Source organism: Ustilago hordei (assembly GCF_900519145.1).
Source record: "Ustilago hordei strain Uho2 genome assembly, contig: UHO2_contig_08, whole genome shotgun sequence".
NCBI lineage: Eukaryota > Fungi > Basidiomycota > Ustilaginomycetes > Ustilaginales > Ustilaginaceae > Ustilago > Ustilago hordei.
Genome location: NW_024545262.1, coordinates 714,236 through 730,475, shown reverse-complemented (window position 1 = coordinate 730,475; position 16,240 = coordinate 714,236). Strand labels below are relative to the sequence as shown.

The 16,240-nt window shown below is 51.8% G+C and overlaps 6 protein-coding genes across 6 annotated transcripts; 3 read left to right on the top strand and 3 right to left on the bottom strand.

Moving 5' to 3' along the window:
- Nucleotides 1-1,034: 1,034 nt before the first annotated feature.
- UHO2_04340 (uncharacterized protein) lies at nt 1,035-1,619 on the bottom strand (the record flags this gene model as incomplete). The annotated part of the gene is made up of 3 exons (XM_041556013.1): nt 1,035-1,078; nt 1,294-1,476; nt 1,514-1,619. 3 exons carry the CDS (start codon nt 1,617-1,619, stop codon nt 1,035-1,037), a joined length of 333 nt encoding a protein of 110 aa, XP_041411947.1.
- An 874-nt stretch (nt 1,620-2,493) lies between these two features.
- On the top strand, nt 2,494-4,101 carry UHO2_04339 (uncharacterized protein; the record flags this gene model as incomplete). The annotated part of the gene is made up of 1 exon (XM_041556012.1): nt 2,494-4,101. The coding sequence occupies one exon, from the start codon at nt 2,494-2,496 to the stop codon at nt 4,099-4,101; it is 1,608 nt and encodes a 535-aa protein (XP_041411946.1).
- Nucleotides 4,102-5,185: 1,084 nt separating this feature from the next.
- Nucleotides 5,186-5,491, bottom strand: UHO2_04338 (uncharacterized protein; the record flags this gene model as incomplete). The annotated part of the gene is made up of 1 exon (XM_041556011.1): nt 5,186-5,491. One exon carries the CDS (start codon nt 5,489-5,491, stop codon nt 5,186-5,188), a length of 306 nt encoding a protein of 101 aa, XP_041411945.1.
- Nucleotides 5,492-6,741: 1,250 nt separating this feature from the next.
- UHO2_04337 (uncharacterized protein) lies at nt 6,742-10,107 on the top strand (the record flags this gene model as incomplete). Its single annotated transcript, XM_041556010.1, has 1 exon — nt 6,742-10,107. The coding sequence occupies one exon, from the start codon at nt 6,742-6,744 to the stop codon at nt 10,105-10,107; it is 3,366 nt and encodes a 1,121-aa protein (XP_041411944.1).
- Nucleotides 10,108-11,495: 1,388 nt separating this feature from the next.
- On the top strand, nt 11,496-12,911 carry UHO2_04336 (uncharacterized protein; the record flags this gene model as incomplete). Its single annotated transcript, XM_041556009.1, has 1 exon — nt 11,496-12,911. One exon carries the CDS (start codon nt 11,496-11,498, stop codon nt 12,909-12,911), a length of 1,416 nt encoding a protein of 471 aa, XP_041411943.1.
- A 329-nt stretch (nt 12,912-13,240) lies between these two features.
- On the bottom strand, nt 13,241-15,376 carry UHO2_04335 (uncharacterized protein; the record flags this gene model as incomplete). Its single annotated transcript, XM_041556008.1, has 2 exons — nt 13,241-14,728; nt 14,861-15,376. The coding sequence occupies 2 exons, from the start codon at nt 15,374-15,376 to the stop codon at nt 13,241-13,243; spliced, it is 2,004 nt and encodes a 667-aa protein (XP_041411942.1).
- Nucleotides 15,377-16,240: the final 864 nt, after the last annotated feature.

Here is a 16,240-nt window from a genome sequence, read left to right as displayed (position 1 = left end):
CTTCTCTCTTCACTGGTGACCACCTTCCCATCCTTATCTTGTGAATCCCCTTAGCCACCTGTTGGACCTTGTGACCAAACCCCTTGGTCATGCAGTCACCCCCTGTGCTTGGTCCTGTGTGGCTATACACATGCACCCCTTGAGCAGTAACCATCTGCATGATGCTGAGCTTGGTCCCCCACTCCTACATGTGGTTATCTCCATATGCTTCTCCTTCTTATGCCAGTACCTTCCTTCCTGAATCTCCTGGTACTTGCTTGTATCGGCTGACTTGCTGAGGCATGCTGATCTGGCTGATTCTGATTGATCCTCATGAGATTAACCTGGAACCCAGAGTTTGGTTGATCTTGTAAATCATATGTGCTACCAGCCCAATTAGCTCCGTCGATCCCCAATGATTTGGCACTGATCAACTTGGCACACCCTTCATATGTTGATCTGCTGATCCTGTGTGACATTACCATGAATGCTGTCGGTCAATTTGGCACACCCTTCTTGCGCTGGCCCTGTGACAGTACCAATGCCAACCCTCTTGGTCCGACTCCCTCTCCCCTCAATCCATGGTCATTCCTTGGCCCCTATCTGATGGCCCTCTCTGACCATGTGACCATCCTTATTGTCTTGTTCTTGTCCATGTGGTCTACCTTGTGACTGACCCTTATGCAATCAAGAGCACATCCCCCTATGTGGTAACCTGCTGCTTGCTCCTGAGCTTGGTCCTCTTCTTGGCTAAACTCAGACCCCCTTTAGCATGTGAGACCCTTCCTTGTGCCCTATCCTACCTTTGATGATGGAGGCCTTCCCTACCAAGTCTCCTGTTGCCTCCTTGTGTCCTGTTGGTCTGTTCCATACCAATGGGGCTTTGTGTGACATGCTTTGGTGAAATCAACCAGATGAGCATGTTCTGCTCGATTTCAGCAAAACCAATCAGAAACCCCCATCATGGTTGATTTCCCTGAAATCAACCGGAAACCCATCTTACAGTTGATGTCACATTTCATGTGCCTTTTCCTGGGCACACCACATCTTCATCTTCATCTCAGATCTTCCTGCACCGACCCGATCTCCTGTGCAGGTCCTGTGATAAGTAGTAGTTGTCTTTCTACTACAGATTTCAGGTTTCAGGTGCGCAACCTTTGACACATGGTATCTCCTCATATGATCCCAGTTCCCCCTGCGCATCTGGTCCTATGACACAGGGCTTTGCAATGACATCTCGAACATGTGTGTTGTATCACAGTTGGACATCAACTGTAGGTGGTGTTCTTCAACACTTGTGGTCCAGTCTCTCACTGAAGGCAGTGTATAACACCTGCAGTCCAGTACCTCCCTCATCTGCAGGTGATAACCTTACTGCAGTCCAGACACCAACAAATACCATCAAGCAACAAACAGCACTACAAACACTCATGCTGATATGGGAGGCTGCATCATATAGCATTCCCAATCTAGTTCTTTGGATGTGCTGCATAGCCTCTGAACAGAGTGTTCAAGGTGGTCAGTCAAAACCTACCAGAACTCAGCTGTCTGGTTACTTTCACCAAAACATACCAAACAGAGCTTACTTGGTTGATTTCACCAATATCAACTGGAAACACCAAACCTGGTTTCCGGTGCATGACCGCTTGCACGATGATCCTACAGCAAGAACAGTCAGACTCTTAATCTGTTGAAGGGTGTGCATCAAATGTCAATGATCACAGGTGTCGATTGTGATGATGGGTGCGTGCTAAGTACAAGATGATCCGAGTGTATATATATGTCTCAATGCTCCTTGTATGCATGTATGGTACTAGGGTGTTGAGGTTGAAGACATGGTTGTGGAACTACAGAGAAACTACACTGGCTGTCTATTGGCTGGTGTCTTGATGTCTGACAGTTGGTCTGGGTAATGCACTAAACCTGAGTAAGCAAGGTTGGCATTTAGATGTGAGCTCGGTGTAGAAGTTACATACTCCGAGAGGTCACATGCTTCAACTGGGGACGAGGCGAAAGGAGGGCGCGTTTTCTTTTTCTTCTTGTTCTTCTGCTGTTAAACTCTGACCACGTTCTTTTTTAGGCCTCCTTTCTCTCGGAGCCAACCAAAGGATAGATCTCTTCTTCTCCTTGTTGTTCGTTATCCACTTGCTCCTTCCTCCACCGCCACCGCCACCGCCACCATCAGCATCACTCACCACCGATCCCAATCACCCCTCCGAGTACATCTCTCTCGCACGCAACCAATACTTCATATTGGCAACTTGTCTGGCGTTGCACCCGAGCTTTTGTGGACAAATACCCACCATCTTTGCATCACTTTTCAACCAACTTCATATCGAATTTGCTGGCGTTCATTCCACCCAGCCTCGCCCGCCTCCTGCCTCAGTAAACCGTCAGCAGCCATCTCACCCTTTACACCACCATCTCCATCACCACGCCCCATCTTCTACCACGCCGAGCGATCTCTTCTCAACAGCATATCAGCAGCAACCCTAGACACACACACACACTACGATGGCCAAGGCAGCAGCATCACAGTCGCCGTCCTCCGCCATGGCATCATCGGCTTTAAAAAAGCCCTTCTCCAAAGGCTATCTCTCCAAAGCATCGTTTAGATCCAGAGAATGGTCTGCAACCCGAAGAGCAGCCGAAGAGTCCCTCACCACACAAATTCAATACACTTTTAATGGGCTCATCGCACTCCTTGTCATGCACACACTCTCTTCTCCGTCTTCTCTCTCCCTAGCACATCTCTCCTCCCACTTGCATCTACCTTCTTCACTCCACTCCATCATTCCATCATGGCTCAGATTGCCCTCCCTTGCACAATTTGCATCCGACCTACCCAACGCTTCCGAACGAGGTGCACACCAACTCTGGTCCAATCTCGTCGGTGAAGCAAGCAGTCTCGGCCCCTTCCGCAGCGAAGCTCGTGGGTTTGGACACCCTCTTACAGCATTGCACAACTTCACACGCGCTTGCTTGGGGCTCTCTTACCCTGTACCCGATGCCCTTTCTTCGCCCATTGCTGCATTGAAGCACGACTCCCTCCCACACTCGGTCCGCGCTGCTCCATGGGCTCTCCTCTATGGCTTGCCAGGCTACTTGTACGAGCGAGGATTGAAAGATGCACTCTTCGTCGCAACCCTAGTCCTACTCTTCACCCTCGCTCGAGCTCTTCTCATGAAATATCTCCTCCTACCCCTTGGCGAAATCGCAGTGCCACACCTTTCCGAGTCCCGCAAAACTCGCACCTCTTCCTCCCCTGACTCCATCGCCGAACGGGCGAAACTTCTCCGCAATCGCGAAAAGGAAGTCCTTCGATTCGCAGAACAGGGCTTCTCCCTCATCTACTACTCTTTCTCCTGGTCTCTCGGCCTCTATGTCGCTTCCTCTCAACCTTATTGGCCTTTTAACACGATCGAATACTGGACACACTATCCGCAATTCCGCCTCGAACCTTTGTTCAAATTTTACTACCTCGCCTCCTGTGCGTTTTACATCCAACAACTATTCGTCCTTCACCTCGAAGCGAAGCGTTCGGACCACTGGCAGATGTTTTCTCATCACGTCATAACGATCGCTCTCATCTCCGGCAGTTATATCTGCAGCTTCCACAAGGTCGGCAATGCGATCCTCTGTTTGATGGACCCGAGCGATATTGCACTAAACATTGCCAAGATGCTAAAGTATGCAGGATGGCAAACAACATGCGACATTGCATTTGGTCTGTTCATGCTCAGTTGGTTAGTAACAAGGCATTTGCTGTATATCCGAGTGGTTTGGAGTTGCGTTTTCGACCCAGTCAAGGCTATGACTTTTAAGCCAACAAATCATCTAACAGGGGACTTTTTTACAAAGACAGCGCATAGGGTGTTGGTGGTGTTACTGTGTGCATTGCAGGTGATATTGTTGATGTGGTTTTATATGATTTGTAGAGTGGCTTATAGGGTGGTGACGAAGGCCGGTGCGGTTGATAGTAGGAGTGATGCAGAGAGTAGTTATGAGGATGAAATGGATGAGCCAGTCGAGGGGCTAGCGGCTGAGGTGGTGGGGAGGGAGACGGACAAGTTGCAGCAGACGACCAAAGGGCAGAAGAAGAAGAAGTCGAAACGTCGATAGATGCAGCATAGAATCCGCTTCGTTTCAGTTTTATTTGCAATTTCAGTAGAGAGTCCGTCTTCAGGTTTGGTCTTGTGGACGATGGTTGTGCTTGAGCTTTCGGCTGTGATTCGTTGCTCAGCACAGCGGTTTGGACCTGGTAGAGAGCTGAAGGTTGCATGATTGCTTCGCTGTGCTCACCCTGGGAAGACCATCAAAGCTGGTTGGCGAGGCGATGAGTTGTAATCCTGCACAGCAGTCCATGCTCACAAAGTCGTTCCCGCCTTGTCGAAACGTCGGCCAACTCAAACCGATACCGTTGGACAGTGGAGGCCACAATGCAAAGCGCGGGCTCGATCCTGCAAAGTATAGAACCGGCTCACGAAACTCCGACACAGTACAGAAGAGTCATTCGACATTTCTTCCGACGTCTTCATTCCTTGTTGCGAACCTTTCATCATTGACATGGATAGGTAGGTCGCCTTCCTGGCACAAACGGTGCTATACGTTCAGCTGACCGTGCCTCAAATCAATGACAGCATCGAGGGTGGGCAAAAGCTACCCGGCACAGGGCGTTGCTGTTTGACAGCCGAGGCCAACTGTAAAATTTTCTTGCCCTTCCGCTGGTAAAAGGGCGGCAAAGCGGCACTTTAGCCGGCATTGCTTTTATTTTGACCGATTAGATCGCCGGTTCCTCCTCCTCCCGCTCCCCCAACACGTCTCCGCCGACCCTACATCCTCTCCTTCCTCCCCCTATCAATGATAGGATACATCCTCCTCCTCGCCACCTCAAACCCGCGTACAAAATATGGTGCAACATTCCTCATCTGTCTGGTAAACGCGTTGCAGTTGATGATCGCGAATCTAGCTGGATTTGTGGCTACGTTCATATATCAGGAGAAATGGGCACCGAGGCATGTGGAAGGACATGCGGTGGTGTTGGAGTGAAAACAAGGCGAGGAGGGAGGGGAAGAGAGAGGGGAATTGGGAGGAATGGGAAAGGTTGGTCAGGGAGGGGAAGACGAAGGCGCCGATTGGGGACAGCAGTCCGTTGTTTAGATATACGCTGTAGATTTAGGTCTGGGTTTAAAGAATGATGATGTTGTTATGCGTCAAGTGGTTGATTTGGGTGCGGTCCGCTGAGAGACGCAGATGAGAGCTGAGCTGTGGTTTGTTGTGAGGCGGCGATGAGAGCGGGACAGCTTGAGACGGCATCGCCGTTCCAAAGAGGAGCGGGTGAAGTGATTGGTGTAGAGGTGCTTCCGTTCTGCAAGGAGCGTGAGGCTCTTGTCAAGCTTTCATAAGCTGAAGGGATGTCAGCCTCGGCACGGAAGCTTGGCCAGGTTCCGCTCATAGGCGGGTGCGGAAAGGGATAACCGTCAGCTAAGGCTTTCCGCAACTTGTTCGGCATAGCTTTCTGCCTCGCCTCGTCACGCCTGGGTGCGGATTCCACGACAAGAGATATCGGCCATACTGATATGGAGCATCTGACTCCGTCCGAGGAGCTCTCACAGATGCTTCAAGCTGAGGATTGAGAGATGTACCTCTACGTGTTGATAGAGGGGTCACAGATTAAGCACGCAATGCTCCGTCTGAGCTTCCCAGAGTGCGGAAGCGGAAGGCTGCTGCAAGCAGTGAAGTCGTAGTCAACCTTTCCGCACTCTTCGATCCTTCGGTCGTGGGTGTATATAGACTGCCGCTCTCGACTAGTCGACTCCTTTCCCCCCAACCACCCCTGGTCTCAAGAGTTTTACGATCAAGAATGCCGACTCGGATCTCACGTGGGCTATTCGGGCATTCGATCGGGTCGAGGTGACCATCACGGCGTACTTCGAGGTTGATCAAGACAACGACTTCTGTCAAGATGTCTCAACGATCCTTTCTTGACGAGAGGTTTGCGATGTTCGACAGCAATAAGGATCGGTGTCATCGGCCTTTTCATGGAGGCCACCCCGATCGATCGGGTTCGCATAAACGCTCTTAGGCGGTTGCTGTGGACCCTTTTTCAGCGCTCTGTGTGTTTCCCCTCAGCCATCCCTACTCATCGAGCCTAACTTATCCGATAAGAGAGCGATAAAAGCCGAATCCCTTCTTCTTGTGTCCGAGAATGCTTTGCAATACCAAAGCGACTTGCTTCAAAAAAAAAAAAAAAAAATTTACTTGGAGGGAGAAGTTCCTGAAGATAGCATCAAACGATGTGGGTGTTGATCCGGCTGTGGAAGATCAATGGCAACCAAGTGTTGAGAGTGGGTGGGGGCAAGCTGCAAGAAAGGAAAAGTGAGAAGCCTGAAAAACAAGCGAGTATCAGAATTTCCAAGGCCGTCTGGCCACCTTTTCATCTATCGTCAAGACCATCATCGCTACCCGCAACAAGCACCAGCATCTGGTTGGCTCGTCAAGCAATACGCTCGACTCTATCAACCTCATCGTCGCACCACCTTGCGCCTCTACGCCTGGTAGTCTGATGCTTGTCTTTCTAGATCGACTTTCCAACTCGATTGATAGCGCAACTCAGCCCAGGATGCAAAGCTGAACGCAGGACATACAACCACGCCAAACTCTGCGGCCTCCCCCCGATCGTTGCATTCGAGTCTCGCGCCGAGACTATTTAGCGGACCAAGCAGCTCCACAGAGTATTGCCTGTCAACAGGGCTCTTCACAATGCCTTCCTCTTCCCATCCATACCGCTCAGCGGCGCACCAACTTCAGCATCCAGAACACGCCTCATACTCACCCTCACCTCGATCCACACCACTATACTCAACAACAGGACGCACATCACACGCGTATCGCAGTGCCTCCAACGCTTCCAGTCCCGAAGCTTTCGGCGACCATAACTCCAAGAGGAGCGGACACGACCATTACCCCACCTCATCCTCTGGCCATTCAGCACCTCGCACATCCATCGACCCCCCGGATACATCGCCGCAAAGCGGTACCTCAGCATCCAAACGTCGCAAACAGTCCAACGACTCGCCCGCCATCCCAGCTTCTTCTCGCTCTCCAGCACTGAACCCGAAGATTGCATCGGCCAACACACCCGAGGCAGACACCAGCAACATAGACTCGAAACCATCCACTCGAGTTGCAAAAGCTTGCCAACCCTGCAGCGCCAAGAAGCGTAAATGCGATGGTCGACAACCCGAATGCTCCGTCTGTCAAGTATTGCGTACTCCATGCACGTACAATCATACAGGGTTGAAACGTGGGCCGCCCAAAGGCTTTCGTTCCAGTCCGAAAGAGTCGGCGAAGGCCAAGCTTATTCGTACGCTGGAGACTACCATTCGTGACTTGGTGAATCATTTGGGAAAGGAGGATGCTGGTGCACAGATTCTCCGTGTTTCTGCACACAGAGAGCTGAGTATTGCTGATACAAAGACGGAGAAGAAGCCTGATCCAGGCGATGGAGCCAAGGGAAGCCGTCGCCCGGCTATGGCTGAGGATAGGTCAGCTGCAAGGATCAAGATCGAGCATCTCACCTCTACCTCATCTACTTCCTTTGGCAATGCAAGGCATTCTGATAGCGAAGCTGATGATCCAGCAGCAGAAGCGGAGGAAGATGTAATTGGTGAAACTCGTCAAGGTGAACTGGTCTATCGTGGATCTAGCTCAGGCATTGGAATCTTGCAACGTCAACATCGCGCCGAGTCACCTTCTGCAGCTATCGGTATTGGTGCTACACGATCAGTCGCTTCGAGCTCCTCAGCGCCCTTCGGTGGACGATCTGGTGATGATCGAGGTCCAGTAGACGTAAAGCCCCCTGTCTTTCTACCTATCTCGTCGCCACGACCTGTCGGTGATGCAGAAACAACAAGCTCACAACAAGACCGTTCTCCACGCCCATCAGGTCTCACACCTCGCAAAGACGCAGCCAATTTACAAAGCCTCTACCCTGGCTCTAGCCGCGATGGTCGTCCATCCACTGGCACCACCACTGAAGATCCGGTCGTGTCAGACCAAGAAACCGACCGTCTCTTCCGCTACTATTGGCAAGGATTTCATCCGTTCTACCCTATCCTGTACAAGCCCTGGTTCGTCACCTTCTCGCGGGAAGAACTTCGATCGAACCTCGATTCGAGCTTACTCTATGCTATCTACGCGATCGCCGCTTGCGTTGTCCCTGGCAACGCCTCTGCCTTTAACACTGCGAGTGATAGCGAACCGTCGCTTCACAAACTTAACCTTGACCGAGTGCAGTCTTTCTGTCGGGCAGCTGAACGACATGTCCTCGCCAAAGGATTGCGACCGGATATAGCTTCGATTCAAACTTGTTGGCTGCTCAGCCTCTACTCTCATGGAACAGGGGATCTTTCAAGAGCATGGAACTTCTCCAACTTAGCTAGCTCGATGGCGGTCGATATGGGTTTGCATCGCTGGCCGATCTATCGACCTGAGATCGTACAAGATCGTGTGCAGAGGGAGACGAGGATAAGGATTATATGGCATTGTTATATTGTGGATAAGCTGTTATGTGCAGAGATGGGGAGACCGGTGGGGTTGAGGGCCAAGGATATTGATGTGCCACTATTGTCAGAGGCGGAAGAGGATGAGTTTGAGTTGTGGTCGGATCAGACTGAGATGCAACACGTAGATCAAGGTGGGGCAAGGCGTGCTACAGCCACCTCTGGTTCGGCTCCTCGACGATTGCATGCTCCATCATGTTTAAATTGGGGCGTGCATCTATTTAAGATCGTCGAACGCATCCTCGATGAAGTTCACTCCCTTCGACGCAAAGCTTTGCTGAGAAAACAAGGCAAAGAACAAGTCCGAACCGACCTCGACGGACAACTTACAGAATGGAAACTCAAACTCCCCCCTCACCTCCATCTCGACGATGACCGAACACAAGATGGACCATTCCCTTCCTTCTTCGCCCTCAACCTATGGTACTATACCGCTCGACTCCTCCTCCATCGTCCTTTCATTCCTCAAGAAGAAGGTCTATCCATGTCAAAAGTTCTCGAAAATGATTCTCATCGACAATCAACACTCGCAGCCAACACCATCTGCGATTTACTCGAAGCGACGTCTAGAGATATCGTCGATAGGTTATCGACAGATCTGGGATACTGTCTGTTTACGGCGGCGGTGATGTTTGTGTTCAATGCAAGGCTGCCGGATGGCAAGATCGCGGTGGATGCAAGGAGAAGGTATGGATTGTGTATGCAGTGGTTGAAGAAGTTAGCTGATACATGGCCTGCTGCATCGGCGCACAGGTTGTTGTTGGATGGATTTGCGGTTGTTGGTGAGGATGCGTCGAAGCAGGGTGCGCGGGTGGAGGGAGGGAGGAGAGGGAGTGCGGTGCGGGTTGGGGGTGGGGTGGCCAAGGTTTCGAGTTGGATTGCGGAGACGGAGGCGTCGATCGGTGATGCTGAGGCGAAAAAGTCGGGACGAGGTGAAGGAGGCAAACGCGGTGGTAATGCTGAGAAGGGAGAGGGTCAGGATAATGGTAATGGTGATGTTGTCGAGGCAGCTCTACCGATGCAAGGGTTCGCTGATGGAGTAAGTCTCGGGTTTGCAGGCAACCAGTCGAATGTCGGTGGTATGCCGTCGGTTGACTTCGCACCAGGCATCTTTGACGTCGAATCGTTCTTCTGGAACGAGAATGCGGCCTCTGCTTCCAATCTGATGGGTACGAACTTCAACTCTCTTCCGCCTAACACGGTGCTTCCACAGCAACAGCAGCAAGGGTTGCCTCAGCAGAACATGGCTTATGGATTCGATCTCAATAACTTTTCTCTCGGCGCTGGCGTTGCAATGCAACCCAACGCACAGGCAATGCCGTATCCATCAGGGGACGGCTATACACAGCAACCACGCCTCGCACAACCGCAGCAACAGCATGCACGGAGTAATGCGATGCAGCAGAGCAACGCTGCGCCACCTGTGCCTGTATCGCAGAACAACACCAATGCAGCAACTGCAGGAGGATTCAACACATCTCCATTCGCATTCAACCCAACCACCCAAAACATTGGCGAGTTTTGGAGCATGTTAGAGCTTCCACCTGCTTTCTTACAGCAATGAACAACACCAGGCCTCAGCCTCCCCGGCGGCAAAACTCTTTGACTCCGATCATCGTAAGTGTGTCGAAGGTGTGGAGACAAATGCCGAGCGGCAACAACTGTCGTGTGTGTTTGACCAGGGTTGAATTTGCAATTTGCCAAACACAGCAAGAGATCGACGAGCGGCAAAAGAGAAGTTTCCTCCTCCGATCAAGCGAGGTTCCTGGCCGAGAGCCTTCCCTTGGCCCGATTATCCTCGTTCCCTTTGTCACTTTTCGATGACTGTCGCATGACGGAACGGAACTGCAAAGCAAAACCCAAACACCCTTATAACATATACAAAAAGGGAGAGGGTGAGGAGGAAGGGGGGGAGGGGAAAGGCGCAAGTCGCATGCCAAGCCAACTCATTCTCCGAGCCGTCCTGCTCCCTCTTCATGTGCGGTCAAAAACTAGTTCGCATCAGACTTGGCATTTTTTATTTAAAAAAATGCAATTTTGGGGGTTTGGCTGCAAATGAACCGCATCGTCGCCAGCAAAGAGAGCGCTCGGTCTTTTCCGAGCCAAGTTCAAACCCAGCTGGCACAAGATGATCGACACGGTCAACAACGGGCCGGTGTTTGTTTCACTCGCCAGGCTCCTCCTCCTTCCCCTCTCCTTATCTTTTCAACCTAGCTTTGTTTTAGCAGGAATGAAACAAGAGAAGAAAGAGGAAGAATAGGAAAGACTATGGAGAAGAAAAGAGAACGGCGACTAATCCAGACACGAGGGGCATTGTCTTGTGAGGGCAAAAGGGAAGCTTCGAGTACGCCGCTCGCTCTCTTCTTGTTCCTTCCCGAACCGACTCGGCTCATGATTCGCATTGCTTCATGCAAGCCCCCGGTTCAGCTCTTGGCACAGCTGCTGGCATGCCTTTCGTTGTTGTTGGCAAATTTCGGTACAACTTACTACCATCCTTGCCTCGGCGCATGAAGAGCGTTGCTGACCGCGTGCTCTGCTCTGCTTGTGCTGCGTAACCCCCCCCCCCCCCCTGCTGTACCCTTCGGTCGAAGGAGGGGATTCGCGTGACAATTCCCAAAAGAAGGGCGATGTGAAGGGCTCACTTAAAGTGATGCTTGATCCCCGACGGTCCTTTGATGTCATGTTCCTTTTGCTCCTTTGCTTCGGGAAGTGTTGTGTGTTGCTTCTTGCCCTCGTTACAGACAGAGAGCAGTGCTGACCCTAGTCAACTATCCGACCTTCCTTTGTTTCGTTATCACCATCACCATCATCATACTCTCCCCTTGCACAAAGCTCGTCGAGTCCGCTTCATCTTCGCCTTCCTTAAAGAGGCTGTCGACTTTGCTTGATCTCTACCACCACCATAGAGCAGATATCCCATCACCACTCTCACATGCTGCCATCATCTCCACAATGCGCCCCCCAACAATCATAACAACCCTCACCACCCTTCTCACCACCCTGACCGTTCTCACATCCACTGTATCCGCCGACTACGTCCCATTCCCTCACCAACGGCACTCACACCTGCTTGGTCGCGATGCATCCACCTACACCGCCCGTCTCAAAGACACATCCCTTGGCTACGAAATCCACACCAAACCCGGTGCACCCTCCGGTTCCCGTCTAACCTCGATCCCTGTCGGCACCTCTTCCCACAGCCTCGCCACATACTGGACTCGCAACCCCAACAATGCGGCTGCTAAACAAGCATTCATCATGATCCACGGTCGAAACCGTAACGGCAACGACTATTGGACTACCATGTCCAAGATCGTCGACGCCGCCGTCTCGGACAACTATGCCTCTGCCGACCCTAATGCTATCATCGTCGCTCCTCAATTCTATTCAGAGAAGTTGAATAAGGGGCAGTACGAGAAGCATGAACTGGCCTGGGACGATGTCAATGCGTGGCAAGCGGGTGAAGCTGCCATTCACCCCAAAAGTGCTAAAGAGACGAGTTTTGACGCACTCGATGCACTGTTTGATCACTTTTCGAACCAGACAGCCTATCCGAGTTTGGAAGAGCTGGTGTTTGTAGGACATGGTGGCGGTGGACAGTTGATTAATCGATATGGAATCGTAGCGAAAGATATGTCCGCCAATGCCCTCTCCGTTCGTTTCATCGCCGGCGATCCTTCCTCCAGCGCTTACTTCACTGACCATCGCCCCACCACCAACGCCGATATCGCATCCAAATCCACCTGCCCACTGTACAACACCTGGAGATACGGATTCGACAACTTCACCGGAACCCTCGACGGTCTTAAGACCCCGCAAGCATATTTCGCACAAAACGTCGTCCGTGATGTCCGATACATCGTCGGTTACGACGATACCTCCGAATCCGGAGATCAATACTGCATGGCTATCCTCCAAGGCGGTCTTGCACGAAGGGACAGGAACTTAGCTTGGTGGAAGTACATCAATCTTTTGGCGAGGACGAATGAGGATGTCTCCGGTCTCCCAGGCAACATCACTGCTCAAGACTTACCCGATTGGAGCAACCTCAGTGGTGGGAAATTGGCTCATACATTGACGGTGGTCGAGGGAGCGACGCATAATGCAGATGAGGTGTTTGGGAGTAGGCAAGGGAGAACGGTGCTGTTTGAGAAGAGCCAGAAGGATGTTGCGAGAGGATGGAGACCGAAAGGTTATAATAAGGCTGCTGGTGGGTCGACTACTAATTCCACTCCGGCAACGGTCGATTTGAGTTCGACGGCTGATGGGCAGGGTACTTCTGCAGCTGCATCAGTGAAGGCAGTGAAGTTGGGATCGGGAGCGACAATGGTGGTGGTGAGCGTTGTGCTCGCAGTGATGCTGTACTAGAACAGCAGAAAGGACGTTTGGGAAGATCAAGTAGAATCATAGAACATCATAACTTGGGGTCTGGCTGAGCCGCCCATCACACCCACTTTCTTGCATTCATTTCTTCGTGGAATTGACGATCGTTCAACACAGCTAATCATACCGTGTGACACCCAAGAATGAAGGCGACTGGCGCAGCGGCAACCAGCACAAAGGTATGAGATTGCAAGCAAACTCCAAGAGAAGTAGTCAAAGGGGTACCAAGTGAGATCGAATTGAAACAATTAAAGGTAAGGATTGGTATGAAATCGAAGCGGAAGCAATGGTACAAGCTATCACAAGCCGGGAATCTACTCCTCATCCTCGCAATCCTCCTCCTCAGCTCCATCCGCACTAGCACTAACCTCCTCATCCTCTCCCTCACCATCCCAATCACACTCATCCACAACTTCGTACGGGCAACTCTTGATCAACTCCGCCGCAGTCTCCGCAATCGCATACGTCGCACTCATCAAATGACTACTCAACGAAATCGGCACCACACTAGCATCCACCACCCTCACATTACTCGTACCATACACCCTCAACTCTTCATCCACCACTCCACCATCGCCCTCATCCAGCATACTGCACGTGCTACTTGGGTGGTACTCCGTCTGCACCGTCTTGGCTACGAACTTATCCCACTCTTCGTCGCTATCCACTTCCGCACCCGGTGCTGCTTCCGCTTTGACTAGGCTGGAGAGGGGTGCGGTTTGGCCGATTTTGCGGGCGAGCTGAAACCCAGATCGCATGAGTTCAACATCAGATTGGTGTTGGAGATAGTTAGGGTTGATAATAGGTTTATCGAAGGCGTTGTCGGAGGAGATTTCGACCCATCCACGGGAGAATGGAGCTTGAAGTGCTGCTTCTACCGTGATGGAAGAGCCAGTGGAGATTCCGAGAAGCATCTCCATCGCTCCTTTTGCAGAACCAGTGAAACCATTCTTGCTGGTGGGAACGAGGAGATCTTCGGGTAGGTATTTGTACTGTTTAGCCCAACCACGACGGACAGCAGCTGGGACGTTGGTGGCGCTTTTGATGTAATCGACGGACAACTTTTTAGCGCGGGCGATGAAGTTGGCGGTTTCGTTGGTGCCGTACATCTTTTCCAGGGTGATGTAGGCGACGCTGGAGTCAAAGAAGGAGGCTTTGCGGGTGAGGTTGGTTGCAGAGGGAAGCACGAGGCCGTCGGCGGGGGTATAGGTGACTGAACCAGCAAGATGGTCTTGCAGATTCTGACCGACTCCAGGAAGCTCTTTGACCAGGGTAACGTTGTTCTTCTCCAAAAGCTCTTTGCATCCGACACCCGACAACTGCAAGATCTGGGGTGATCCGATAGCACCTGCTGACAGAATCACCTCTCGTCTCGCAGTGACGTGCACCCTAGAAGCGGCAGAGTTGGCAGCAAACTCAACACCAAGTGCGCGGAGCTTCCCATCCTCATTCAGCTCCGTATCCCAAATAATCCTCGTAACGGTCTGGTTAGGAAGCACAACCAAATTCTTTCTCTTGTTAACAATGGGATCGATGTAAGCGTTACGAGAGAAAGATCGTTCCCAAGTCTTAGGGTTGATCGTTGACGTTGCGATAAAAGCACCTTGATTGTCGCCGTTGTAAGGGCTCTCTGCATGGTCGATACCCAACGCTGCAAGAGTGGGAACCCAATCAGCTACCGGCTGGTAACTAACGCCTGGGTAGGTCACACCCACAGGGCCGTTGTCGCCGACATACTTGGTCTGCTTTTTTATGCTGGAATCGAGCTCCTTGATTTGGTTGGGACTGAAATCGGTGGACTTCTTCATAGCATCACGGAAAGAATGCCATCCCCAAGTAGCCACATCCCCAGACAACCTCCCCTACACTTGATGCTCTCTCTTGCTCGCCGCTACGTAGTATAAACCATTAATAGCCGAAGATCCACCCATTACCTTTCCGCGAGGCCAGCTAGCGGTTCGTGCATTTCCACTCTCATCCTGAAGTTTCGACTGCAATGCCGTCTCGTACTGCCAGTCGAGATCCGAACCTACAGACGATTTGAAGTACGCATTGCTAGGCACAAGTAGTTCAGAATCAGAGTTGTAGCCTGAATGGCCAGCTTCAATCACAGCAACTGTCACGTCAGGATCCTCGGATAGACGTCCAGCAAGTGCGAGACCAGCAGTACCGCCGCCAGCGATGACATAGTCGAACACTTTATCCGTGACTGCAGTGTAGATTTTAGCGATCGCTGCCCCTGGTTCGGATCGACGGTGGAGAGGGCGAGGTTGATCGCCGAAGGAATCGCGGGAGTAGAGGGATGGGGTGGAGGGGGTGTAAGGGTCGGCGTGAAAGTTTCGTGTGCGACGGTGATGGTGGGAACTAGGACGCGAACGATGGGGTTCGCGAGAGGCGGTGGAGACGATGGGTAGATAGACCAGGAGGAGGGTAATGAAGGTGGTCTTCATGTTGGGCATAAGCACTGCTCGATGAGGAGGGTGGGGTTGTTTATGTGTGCTGGTGGTTGGGTGAGAGAAACGACGAGAGAGCGAACGTCGTCGAGAGATCCAGAAAAAGGCTACCAGTAGGCTTCAAAGGAGGGTTGTTGGGAGGGGTGGTATAGAAAGAAAGCGATGCTGCAAGCAGAGGCCACGACTGTCTGAACCGGTCAGATGTAGGCCCTTGCTGTAGCCGAAATAGTGGAGAGGGGAGTGGGTTGGGGGGTATGGTGGAATGGTGGTGGAAAGGACAGATGGTGACGAGGAGGGGGAAAGGTGATGGGAGGAGGGACAAAGGAGCGTGAAGCGACGTGGGTCAGACGAGCAATGGGTCTGGCCTTGTCGGTTACTGAATCTTGCTATAGAGGAGCGAGAGCGAGGCTGGTAGTCGATAAAGGGAAGTGGTCGAATGGAGAAGGGGGAGGGGGGTTAGGAGCGGGAGCGGGAGCGGGACTTCAAAAGAGAAAAGTTACCACTACCCGGGCTTGGCAAGAGGATGGAAACGATTCCCTCCTGTCATATAGCGAGCGCGACCTCGCCCATCCTTTCCATACACTAACTCGTACTCGCTCAATGGGACCTCATACCACCACTACTCACCCGTGCAAAGTTATACTATAAACCAAAATGAGAGAGTGTGACATTCCACATGAAGCAATGGTGAGTAAGCTTGGCATAGCAAAAGATATCTTGGCTACCCTGAAGGAGACACGGAACTGCCAATCAGCGCAAATAGGGGCCGTGGTGAGTTCACGATGCAAACTACAGCTACATTGCAGCAGCCAAGTCTCCAAGCTCGAAGCAAGCGTCATCGGATCTGGCTTCTTCGGCATG